Source organism: Equus quagga, chromosome 14 (genome assembly GCF_021613505.1).
Source record: "Equus quagga isolate Etosha38 chromosome 14, UCLA_HA_Equagga_1.0, whole genome shotgun sequence".
Lineage (NCBI taxonomy): Eukaryota > Metazoa > Chordata > Mammalia > Perissodactyla > Equidae > Equus > Equus quagga.
In genome coordinates, this window is record NC_060280.1 from 51,015,780 (window position 1) to 51,029,007 (window position 13,228).

The 13,228-nt window shown below is 38.0% G+C and overlaps 1 protein-coding gene across 2 annotated transcripts in view; it reads left to right on the forward strand.

Moving 5' to 3' along the window:
* ARHGAP42 (Rho GTPase activating protein 42) overlaps positions 1-13,228 on the forward strand; it is a 262,092-nt gene that overhangs the window by 52,069 nt on the left and 196,795 nt on the right. The window contains exon 1 of one of the 2 annotated variants that reach the window (XM_046637529.1): positions 13,086-13,205. The exons of the other annotated variant lie outside the window; for it this stretch is intronic. Within the exon in view, the coding sequence (XP_046493485.1) occupies positions 13,184-13,205 (22 nt within the window). The 5' untranslated portion in view covers positions 13,086-13,183. Of the gene's footprint in view, positions 1-13,085; positions 13,206-13,228 lie in introns of those variants that run through there. 2 annotated transcript variants of the gene reach the window in all.

Consider the following 13,228-nt stretch of genomic DNA (forward strand, 5'->3'; position numbering starts at 1 on the left):
TGGGTATGGGTCTTACAATTTAGAATCTTAGAATATATGAGCGATGGTAAATAAAAATTACAGCACCTCAAAATTTTAGTAGTTAAGCAACTGATATTAGTAAGTTTTGAAGTAAGCCAAAAATACTAGATAAGAAGAGCTGAAAACCACATATATATTTAAGTTTTTGAATTGAATGGTGACCTAATCACGGGCTGACTACATGTTGTTTAATAAAAGCCTGGCATGAATTGTGTGTATCGTTTGTTTGAAAAGTCCCTTTATTTGCAGCAATAAAATAGGGACAATATGCCTTCCAAGTGTGGGAAGCTCTGAAGCCAGACATAGTTGCACAAGTTGACACAGTTGGAATTCCTCAGTTCTGGTTGCTAAATACAAGTCTTAGCTATTCAGAATCGCAGCAGGCAGTAGCCGACTCTGTACAGATCACTGAAGTGCATTCATGTTGGCAACTCAAATAAATAGCATGGTGTATATGTGAAGGAGTTGTAGTTGGATTACAAGATTGAGATTTACAGTTGTATTTCTATACTCTAATAATGAGCTAACAGGAAGAGAACTCAAGAATGCAATCCCATTTACGATCGCAACAAAAAGAATAAAATATCTAGGAATAAATTTAACCAAGGAGGTGAAAGGACTATACTATGAAAACTATAAGACATTTTTGAAAGACATCGATGATGACATAAAGAAATGGAAAGATACTCCATGCCCATGGATTGGAAGAATAAATATGGTTAAAATGTCCATACTACCTAAAGCAATCTACAGATTCAGTGCAATCCCAATCAAAATCTAAATGACATTCTGCACAGAAATAGAACAAAGAATCCAGATGGGGCAACAAAAGACCCTGAATTGCTAAAGCAATCCTGAGATAAAGAAGAAAGCTGGAGGCATCACAATCCTTGACTTCAAAATATGCTAATCAAAACAGCATGGTACTAGGTGCAAACACAGACACAGATCAGTGGAACAGAATTGAAAGCCTAGAGATAAAACCACACATCTTTGGACAGCTAATCTTTGACAGAGGAGCTTAGAACATACAATGGAGAAAGGAAAGTCTCTTCAGTAAATGGTGTTGGGAAAACTGGACAGCCTCATGCAAAAAAAATGAAAGTAAACTTTTATGTTTTGCCATACACAAAAATTAACTCAAAATGGATCAAAGACTTGAAAGTAAGACCTGAAGCCATAAAACTATATATATAGAAACTATAGGCAGTACACTCTTTGACATCAGTCTTTCTAGAAGGATCTTTTCAAATACCATGTCTACTCAGGCAAGGGTAACAAAAGAAAATGTAAACAAATGGGACTTCATCAGACTAAAGAGCTTCTGCAAGGCAAAGGAAACCAGGAACAAAATGAAAAGACAACTCACCAACTGGGAGAAAATATTTGCAAATCATATGTCTGATAAGAGGTTAATATCCTAAATATATAAAGAACTCACACAATTCAACAAAAAAAACACAAACGACCCAATCAAAAAATTGGCAGATGATCTGAACAGACATTTTTCCAAAGATACATAGATGGCCAACAGGCATGTGAAAAGATGTTCAGCATTACTAACCATCAGGGAAAGGCAAATCCAAACTACATTGAGATATCCACCTTACACCTTTAGAATGGCTATAATCACCAAGACAAAAAAAATAACAAATGTTGGAGAGGATGTGGAGAAAAGGGAACCCTCATACACTGCTGGTGGGAATGCAAACTGGTGCAGCCACTATAGAAAACAGTATTGAGATTTCTGAAAAAATAAAAGTAGAAATACCACATGACCCAGCTATCCCACTACTGGGTATGTATCCAAAGAACTTGCATTCAACAATTTAAAGAGATTTATGCACCCCTGTGTTCGTTACAGCATTATTCACAATAGCCAAGACGTGGAAGCATCCAAAGTTCGCAGCAACTGATGAATGGATGTGGTATATATATACAATGGAATACTACTCAGCCATAAAAAAAAGACAAAATCATCCTATTTGCAACAACACAGATGGACCTTGAGGGTATCATGTTAAGGGAAATAAGCCAGACAGAGAAAGACAAACACTGGATGATTTCACTCGTATGTGGAAGATAAGCAAACACGTGGACAAAGAGAACAGACTAGTGGTTACCAGAGGGGAAGGGAGTTTGGGGGTGGGCATAAGGGGTAAAGGGGCTCATATGTATGTGGTGAGGGACAAATAATAATGTACAACTGAAATTATACAATGTTATAAACTATTATGACCTCAATAAAAAAAATGAGATTTGCCTCCATGTTTTCTGATGGTTATGATTAGTCACTCCAAAATAAAAATACGAATACTTTAAACATATGAAGTGTATCTTCTTCAGAGCCACTTATGCATTTTTATAATGACTGTCCCATGTAAGTATATAATACACCAACAGTTAAAATAGTTACGTAATAGAAATATAGTAAGATCCATAAGAATGAGAGATTTTTTTTAAAGTGAAAAAAGGCTAAGAAAAGGAAAATTGTAAATGATGTGATAAAAAATTTTTTTTATTTGCTACTGAATTAAGCCCAACATGATAGAATTGTAGGTACAAGAGCAATATTTATTTAAGGTGGTATTGACCTGGACGTGGGAGATGAAGATTTCGGCCCTGATTCTTTTGCTTAGTTTAGTCACTTAACCTTGGGCCTTAAGTTTCTTTATCTGTGAAGCAGAGACAATAATCTACCCAGTCTTTTTCCCCAGTAGGGTTCCAATGAGATAAAGGGTATAAATATGATTTGAAAAATCTCATCATGTGTATTTAAAGTGGTGAGATGGCTGTAATAAGTCCATTTATTAAAAGCAGGACATTTGGAACTTAAATTAGAATAAAAAGTAATAAAATAGTGTATCCCGCCAAAATCATCTGTATTGTGATACCTTGAAGTGGGATGGAGGGTTGGCTCTAAAGGTGCACAATGAAATCTACAATGTTAAAGTGTAGTTTTCCTGAAATAGTCTGAAAAATTGCTTTAGTGTTTCAAAATGGGGTAGGGCAGCAGAAAAATGAAGTCTGTAAACATATGGGATAAGAAGTCTCTTGAAAACAACTTAGAAAAAACACTGTGTAAATGGAGAATAATGATCTTTGTGCCCTTAGTTCCCTGGCAGCCCAGGCTCGACCCTGTTTTACAGAGTCCTCCTTTTCTGTTTCTTTTTGAAAGAATGAGGCATGATGCCAGCGTACTTCCACATCTCGTCCAAGACAGAGGCTTATGTATTTGCCTTTCATTACTATTCATTATAAAATATTTTCAGTCTTTAAGAGGATGTTAGTCATGTTATGTGAAAAAATTCTTTTGCCACAACCATGCTGTTCATTTATAGCCATGATATTGCATGATATTATACACTTAAGTTTGGCCAAAGAAAATCAATAAAAATACAATAGTGAAAACCCAAATATGCTGTCACAATAAACATAGCCAGCCACTTAAGCTATAACCACATTCTAAGCTTGTGATTCCACTTAAATTGTGCTTAGAAAATTTTTGGAGGTTCGTGTGTGTTAGCTTGTTTCTTTGCTTGGTTAAACAGATTTCATTATTGGGTCTGGGAATGTTTTTCTTAAGGAATGCTGGAATGCAGATATCTATTAACCACTGAGATGATAATAAAGTTGTAGTAATAATCTGAATCATCAGAGGCAATATGAGTGTTGTACAACTTTCATTAGTGGTGTATGGTGCTAAAGAGCTGATGGGAAAGTGTTTAAGTAAATGGTAAATTTACCTTTTGGGATAGAGATGTTTGTTGTGACTTTAGTGTTTCCTTGGTTGGCAGGCACTTTGGCTGCCTTAAATTTGCTGCCATCATAGTGGTGACCTTTTTAGGTCCTGAGAGGTAAGCTTAATGCAGGTCTATTAACTGAGAGCCAAGAATAGCATGTCTTTCTAATCAGTTTTTTCCTCCTGAAAAATAATGGTAGTTATAATTACGATAGTTTATCAAGCTCTTACTATGTGCTATGCTGAGCCCTTTACATGCATGATTTCATTTGGTCATTATAACAATCCTATGAAGTAGGTATATTAATATTATCCTTATTTTATGGATAGGTAGATTGAAACTTGAAGAGCTTAAGTAACTTGTCCACATAACAAAACTGAGAGTTTATCTAGTGTATCTGACACCAAAAACCTCACTTTTATCACTTTTTAAATGGGACTTCTTTGTGTTAGAAGATGATGCAAGGAAATAAAAGTCCACATTCGCCTTCTCTCTATTGATTTAAATTTGTGGGACTTAATTTTTTTTTTGACTAAATGCTCTTCCCATCAAGCTTGATTGGCCCACCAGAATCATTTTTAGACTTGGATTGCTTCTAAAGTAATGCTGAGATTTTAGTTTAGGATCTAAAACTTCTAGGCTGCTTTTGTCAACTTCTACTGCTTTGCTTTTTGCCCAGCTTGCCAAAAGATCTTAAATGAAAGAACTTTCCAGCCATTCTCTCTGGCTCTTCAGATCTCATCTGTTTGATTTGGTGTTTAGGTCATTAGCTATGTCTGTTTACTGGGGCTCTGGTTTTCCTGTTTCTCATAGCACCTTTTATTGCTTGAGAGAAGTCTGTGTCTAACCACCTGGCTTCTTATCTCTAATTGCTCTTTGCTAGTCCTGGGAAGGCCTTAGTTTACCTTTCCTGAATACTCTGAATTCCTGCGTTCTGTTCTGTTTATTGACAGCATCCTATTTTCAAAGCCCTGTGCTGGATGCAGTAAAGACTGGAGAGGTTCTTAGCCTTCCACAGGCTTACTGTTTGGTGAGAGTTATGGGACTTAGACACAAATAAATATAATAATATAATGCAAAATTGTAGGGGATAGCAATAGACATTCAAAAAGGAAGAAGATTACAGTAATGTAGTACCTACCAAAATTTTCTCTCAGAGGGGAACATGTACCTTCAGTAGTCTGGGGCCATGGCCCAAATGGGCTGCCTTGATGGAAGTAATAAGACATAAGTTAGTTCATGTGAATTCAGCTTTACTCACAACATACGTGCTTTCAAAAATGTGAAACAGGATAAAACTACTTAGCTTCCTTCTCCCCAATTTTCTAATAAAAGTTATAGTACCAGGAAGATACACTAAAAGTATACATGGCTTGCTGAACCTCTGACACACTGCTGTTCATGACAAAGCATGTCAGTATTTGATATCTGTATGTCAGCAGATATGTTACCCTGGTTGGATTATTTAGGGTGGCTTTCAGATTAGTTAATTTAGGAAGAGGCATGTCTTAAAGATGCTTTAAAAAGACCAGAGGAAGCTACCTGCACCATCCTTAAGTAGAGCCAGCTGTTCTTGTGAAGTATGAACAGCTTCACAGTAGATCTGTGTACTTCTTTGTTTGAAGACGTTTGAAGGTCATGGTGGAGACAAAGGGCTATTTCCAACATGGAGAATGACTTTGTGGATGTTGAGAGAGTTGAAGTTTACATTGATTCGCTTGGCTGGAATATTGAGTGTGCAAAGAACAGTTTGAGAAGAAAACATGGCCGAAAAAACATGGAGGAAAGATGATATGCTTGAATTATCTAGTGGGTAACGAATTTGTGTAGTGCTTTAAAAAGGAAATTAAACTAGTCCAATCATGATTTAACCACAAATGTATTTGGCATAAGAAGACAAGAAGGGGCTGATGGAAAAAGGAAGTAAGTTTTAAGAGTTGGCAGCAGGCTGATATGTGACATGAAAGATAAGGTAACATCTAAATGCTCTTCCAGAGTCATTGTCTTGGGTAGATTCCTCATAAGGTCAAGAGAAGAGTGGGCTGGAAGTGAGGCTAGAACACTAAAATGCTTTCAATTACCAAATCTATTGATAAGAGCTTAAGTTGTAGATGCCCAGCAAACAGTGGAAAATAAGTGATTGGGCTAGAAAATAGGTCATGGGTAGAAGGGTAAACCAGGAAGCTGGGAAAACATACCAGGCCATCCTGGTGTTGCCAGAAAGCTTAAGAAAACTCCAAGGTCCTCCATTTTGGGTAAGTGTCTATTTTTGGTTAAATCAAAAAAAGGCAAGGGGGATATCTTAGAAAATTTTGCTTGAAAATTCCCGCAACCAAACTTAAATCACCACTTAGGAGTTGCCTGCATATACTCTGACAGTACTTTTTATTTTTTATTTTTTTAAAAATATTTATTTATTACTATTATTTTCTTCTTCTTCTTCCTTCCCTTCCCCCTCCCCCTTCTTCTTCTTCTCTGCAAAGACCCCCAGTACATAGTTGTAGATTCTAGTAGTAGGTCATTCTGGCTCTGCTACATGGGATGCCGCCTCAGCATGGCTTGATGAACGGTACCATGTCCGCACCCAGGATCCGAACCGGTGAAACCCTGGGCCTTTGAGGCGGAGCGTGTGAACTTAACCACTCTGCCATGGGGCCGGCCCTGACAGTTCTTTTTAAAAGAGAACTAGTATTGAGGTGAAACAAGGTGGCTCAAGACAAACCCTTCTGGAGGAAAGAGTGTGAGGATGAGACATCTCAAAGGAGACAGCAGAGGAATGCTTATTGAGGCAGGAAGAGAATCCTTGTAGAATCTGCAGTGCGCCATTGTTTTCTTATCCCCCTTTTCAAGTTTTATTTCCCCAGGGTAGGAAGATGGGTGGTTTATTTCATTCTTTGAACTTTCTATTTTTAACTTGGGTAGCAATAGTGAAGTCTTTGTGGTTTTTAATTTTTAATTTTTATGGAATTTATAGCTTTATAGAAACTGGATAAAATCTGGCCAAGTGTTGGTTCCTGTTTGTTTTTAGGCTGGAATCTTCTGGAACTGCTCGCCAGACACATATCATTTATGGGATTACGAATGGTTTGGTCTTCATTAGAGACCAGCTATTTATTTTCACTAAAGCTCTCCTGAAGATAGTAATTTAATACATGGCTTAAGTATGTTATTCTTACAATGAAAATATTTCATATTCTGCATTTGCCATCATAATACATAGTGGTGTAATAGTTAGTGTTTGTTGAGAACCAGTATTTCAGGTTTCTGTTCTGTACCTAGATACTGTGGTAAGCTAATATTAATTTCTAATATATGTGCTAATTAATGTGCTAATAGTAATTTGATGTAATATTCATGACTGTCTTGCCAAGGATTAGTACCTTCCTTTTGTACACGAGGAACCTGAGATTCAGAGAAGCTAAGTGCTTGCTCTGAGACATGGTGCAGTAAGCGGTGGTTCCTGGATTGGTGTCCATGTCTGCCTGACTCTTGTGCATACTTACTCCATGACAGGAAAGAATGATTGATTCTAATGAAGAACTTCTTCCCAGATCTGAGCAAATTCATCACGTAAGACTTTAGTTCATCACTGAAAACAGATGCTTTGACTTGTATTGCCTGCCAGAAGGGTGGATTTATCCACTGCAAAACAGGATACAGAAATAAGACCCTGAACACACATCTGGTATAGAAATGAATGAGGCCTTCTAAAGCTGGGCTAATTTGTTTTATCAACTTTACAGTGCCAGAACAACCATGTTGTTCCTTCCTGGAATACAGCAACTTAATTTAGTGGCCTGGAGTAGTCTGTGCTTTTTCATTTCCTGGGGGATGAAGAACGTTGCATCAGGGCCCCCCTGCCCGCTGGTGATTCTGTCTGCAGTGACCGCCCATGGACATGGCTGTTCTCGCATGGCAGTGTTTCTCAAGGCCTTCAAGGAAAGAGAGTCCTTCATTCCGTTACTATAAGTCACTTAATTAATTTCACTTTAGCTCAACATACACTTACTGAGTGATTACTATACCAAACTTTGTCCTGGGGCTTCTTTATGGAGACTTTTCTTTAATTGTTAATATCAGACAACCACTATTTTCTAGCCATTTATGTAAAATAGAAAATAGAAAATTGGGCATTTAAAACTTTGTTCAAGTAAGAGCCATAGTAATGATTTTTATCGACAAGTAGTTCTCATTGTGTTTTTCTTATGCTTTGCCATATCGAGTGTTCTTTTCCTCTGACTTGTTTTCATCTAGCAATCTGACACTTTTCTGAGAGAACACTAAAAACATAACTGCAGGTATTAAAAACCAAGGTTTATTTGATAATTCTTTGACATATTCTGTGCAATGTATGGTATGTTTGTATTAAGTTAAGGCTAGCAGTTATACTCATGTGTCTTCCCAGTGCCATAAGCTTTTCAGTAATTGACTTATAGTGAATCCTTATGTTACAAGTGTGTTGGTGGTAGTTGGTGTACGCATCTTTCTCTCTCCTTGCTCTGGTCTCTTTTGTGTGTGCTTTCTGTTGGGCACTAAGGGCAAAGAGAGATGAAGAATACATACCTACTTCTTCAAGAAGCTTAACACGTAGAACATTATTTAGTTATCTTGTGGCTTTAGAAAGTACAAGAATGAATGTGCCTTTCCTTTGACTTTTAGCATGGTATTTCATAATGCATGTCTAATGTACGTTTGCTGCTAGCTTATTCCATGTTAATAAACATACCTAGGACTCTCTCATATAGTCCAACACATCAAGTCTTACTATCTTAGAATTTATACGGCAGGTAAGGGATTAGTTAGATATTGTCTAAAGTCACACCCTCTCTGGTTTTAATGCCTGATACTCTTTGGGAATTAGCTATGATATATAGCAGAAAGAGCATCCATCCAATTTGGGAAGCAGAAGACCTGTCCAAGTTGGAGTCCAGCTCTTAGACTCTGGGCAAATTAAGTTAACTTTTCAGAGCTTCAGCCCTCATAGTTTTGTGTGAGAATTAAGAAAAATATGTAAGAAACTTGAAATAGTAAAACATCTTACCAAGACTATTGCTGTCATTATTGTAAATGTATATCAGAGCTTCCCGTAAATATGAAAACATCTGTGCTATTACTGTTGTTTTGGAAAGTGGATAACTCACGTTTTACAAGTGGTTGAAAAAGCCACGTTAGGGATTTGCAAGAATGTGAACAGGAAGAAAGGAAGGGGAAAGGTCTCTGGAAGTTTGGCATATTTACCCACTTTGCAGAAATTTGTAATTTCAACAAGTAAGCTCTTATTATATACAAGATATGGTACTGGATACTTGGGTAGTGTCTATAGATGGTAAAATTTCCAGCCTTTAATACACTATTTAAGATAAGGTGGGTAAACTAGGTTTATGGATAACTGGATAAAAGGTAAAATAGAGAAGGCACAGCAAGAGAGTCACAACATATAGTGGGAAGTATACAGGAGGAGATAATGCCAAATTGGAAGGAATCAGGAAGGGCTTTTTGGAGGAAATGGAGACTTGAGAGAAATCTTGAAAGAGAACATGGGAGAAGAGTATACCCTGAGAAGGTGGAACAACAATATGTATAAACATAAGTACAAGCGACTGGATGGTTTGTTCGTGGTAATGACCAGTTCCTGAGTTTGGTGTGTGTCTTGATAGATGTGGCTGGATATGTAGGTAGAAGCTTCCTTTTGGAAGATTCTGGACATTTTGGTAATTTGGCCTTGCCTGGTGCATTGTCACGTCTTTCAGGTGCCTGTTTTCATTGATTCCTGTGAGAAGCCTTCCCTGATGCACTCAGGCAGAACTGATTGTGCCTTCCTATTGCTACTTCTGTGTGCAGAGCAGTATGGCACTGTGGTTAAGTGGGGATTCTGGAGCCAGGCTCTCTGGGTTGAAATTCTGGCTCTGTTATTTACTAGCTTGTGCAAACTTGGGGAAGTCACTTAACCTCTCTGTGCCTCAATTTCTTTGTAAAATGAGGGTTATGATATCTACTTCATGTGGCTGCTGTGAGAATTAATGGTTTAATTTACATTAAGTGCTTGGAAAAGTATCAGGCGCATAGGCACCACTATCTGTGGTGTTGGTGGTGTTAGTAACCTCTGTTAGACTTTATCACGTGATCTCTGATAGATTTATTTACATGCCTCATGCCTCTACTGGACTGTGCCCTTTTGGAGGGAAAGATATATCCAGTTTTTACCTTTGTATTCTCATTGCTTTGTACTGTCTGCCTTCTGCTTGGTAGTGTGAAGATGATAATTCTACAGCACATATATCTGGATATATTGCACCTGTGAGTCTTGCTTAAATTTAATCCCAGAGAAACTGTATTTCAGGAAGGACTTCATTATACCAGTGGACTGGCTGGTTGTCCTTGTTCTGATGTAGATATAGCTCACTTCCCTAGGTAACATTGTAAAAGTAATTCCATGAACACTTATAAATTAACAGGTAGACTCCAGCTCTTAAGTCTATGTGTAAGAAGAGTTATAATTAAATATTTACTACATGTTTTGTATTTCTCTAGTGAAATAAAGTTTTAGTGTTTCATTAACATCATCTAATCGTGGGTGCTTTAGCTTAACTCTTTGATGTAAAAACACGGCTGACTAATTAAAGCCTAGTGTAATTACTTCTAAGTTATCGTGTGAAAACATGTGAAGACATTCTAGCAGCTTACGCTAATGGAAAGGATGTGATTTGGGTGGTACTTGTAGCATCTTTACTATGTACAACCTTGCTTGCTAGCAAATGTTATTATTCCTCTACCTTCTCCTTAGAATGTGGCCATGGTGGCTCCATCTGGGACCTTTTTATTGTTTGTACTCAAGTTCTAATAGTTAAATAGAAATAGGGAGAAAGAGACATCCTTGCCTAAACTAGATTCCCTGCTTTTCGTGTTTTTATACACTTGATCTTTCTTTTTGTGTTTAAAAGAAAATGTAGATTCTGTCATTTTAGTTTGGTACTTTAAAATTCGACAGTAAACTTTAAAAACTTAATTAGGTTTTCAATTCGAGGACTATATAATCAGATGTCCTCAATTTTGTTTAAAAGGTTTTGGAACCCGTACTTGTGTTTTGTGCATGTGACCAATGTTTAGGAACTTTAGACAATTAGGGAATCATATGTTCCATGTGATTTAAGTCAGTGGAAGGTGTCGGGCTTTCTAGTTTGGAACTGCACACTCAGTAGCAGATGGAGATAAGATGAAAAGTGTGAGCTGGATTCCTTATCTTGCAGATTGGTCAGTATTACTTAACCTTGATGATATTTTGGACCTTATCATTACTTTGAAAAATGAGAACAAATAAAAGGAAAATCAAGAATCCAGACACTTAAAGTTGAACATGTCCTAGTTTGAACTTACCCTTTGCTTTTGGAATTATCATCTGAACTAGTTAAGAACCATATTTTCTTGTATAATCCTGTCTCATTATGCTTCTAAAAGGACCGTGAAAGAATAATTCATGCATTCTTTTTTTTTTGCTTTTTCTCCCCAAATCCCCCCAGGACATAGTTGTATATTTTGGTTGTGGGTCGTTCTAGTTGTGCTATGTGGGACGCTGCCTCAGCATGGCCTGATGAGCAGTGCCATGTCCATGCCCAGGATCCGAACCAGCGAAACCCTGGGCCACCAAAGCAGAGCACGCAAACTTAACCACTTGGCCACGGAGCTGGCCTCCATTCATGCATTCTTGATTGCATCCAGGGTTGAAGTAGACACCCGTCTCTTACACAGGTATACTGAATAACCAGGTTGTCTCTGTCACAGCCTAATAGCCATGTAACCAAGAGAGAATTTGAAGCATCAACAGACTGTTTTCTTGAGCACTTTCCAAGGTTATCTAAGGGCTAACAGCTGCCACCTTCATTCCTGAAATTTACGTTTCTTTTCTGAGATGTTCAACCTGGAAATAGCCAACACGTTTTAAGTGCTTAACTGTGTGTCAGACCTTCTTCTAAGTGCTTCATCTGTATTAACTCAGTTATTCCTTACAATAACCCTGAGAGATGGGTTCTGTTCCACTTAACAAACGTTGGTACCGAGGTACAAGAGAGGTTATGGCACTTGCTCACGATCATGGCACTGCTTGACAGAAGCTGGAAGCTAACCCAGGTAACCTGCCCCAGGTAACCTGCCCCTAGAACTCATACTCTCAATCTCTTGGCAATATTGACAAGAATAGATTGTACAGTGGGCTACTATATTCTTGTTTGGGGACAGGAATTATAGTGCCTTCAGTGTGATCTCTGTGCAAGGACCAAGCAGCTTATTTTTCTCAGTCAAGGAGCAAGGCTATGGGAAGCAAAGGACAGTCTAGGAAGAAATGGTCGGTTGTGGGGGTTGTTAGGAATTCCCTAGGACGAATCTTCCGGATAGCTTATGGAGTTTGAAAGGAAACTCAGAGGAACTTGTGGTGAGTAGGGGAGAGCAGGAAGGATATCTGTTAGAAGGTTCCTAAGAATCCTGATCCACCCATATGTCCCCTGCCCCCGTCTTCACTCTGCTATAGGAATTGCATCTGTGACTTCAAATACGGTTTAGCATAAGGCCTTTATATTGTACATAGAAAAATGGACATTGAATGGGATGCTTTTCCCAAGTCTTGGAGTGTACCTGCATACAGCTTGGCTTACAGTTATCCTAGGAGTCTGCTTTCTTTCTTTGTTTTCTCCTAACATTTGATATAGGTGTTATGATTTCTCTACTCTTAGCCAGAGCTGTGCACTTTCAGATAAATGCATACTTTTGCACACTGCCCGTCTGTCTGGAACGCCAGTCAACTTTCCCACCTTTATGAAGTGGACTTGAATGATAATAACTAATGCCATTTATTGAGTTGCCTAGAATGTACAAGGCACATACCTCATTTAGTCTTCATAACAACCTTGTGAGATAAGTATTAATTCTCTGTTGTGTAGATAAGAAAAATGCATCTTGGGAAGGATGAGGGATTGTTCAAGGCCTCACAGCTAATTGGTGAAGTCTAGTTCTGATGAAGCCTTTGTTCTTTTCATTGACTGATAATTCACTAAGGAGGCTCTCGTCATCTTTCTTCCTGAAAGCATAAAGCAGAACCATTCTTAAGCTTATAGACCTTTCCACTCTCTTAAACTGAGAGAACCTCTCAAGTAGCATACACAGCTGGTCCCAAAGTTTTACCCCTCTCTTGAGATGAGGTGTTAATCTATGAGTAGCACTTCTTAACAGAGCATGATTTATTGTTTCAAACAAGATTTAAAAAAAAACAAGCTGTCTTTTGTATGTGCGTGTGTTTGTATTTCGTTTATGTTGTTGTTGTTTGTTGTTTTAAAAGCCTCTCTGAGGCTGGAGACCTGTGGTCTTCAGAATTGTCCTTGGTGCGTGTGTTGGTGAGTTCTTGGATCACAGTGGTGCAAAAGGTGACCTGCATGTTTGGAGAACTATTCACTTGTGAGTCCTTACTTTGTCAGGTA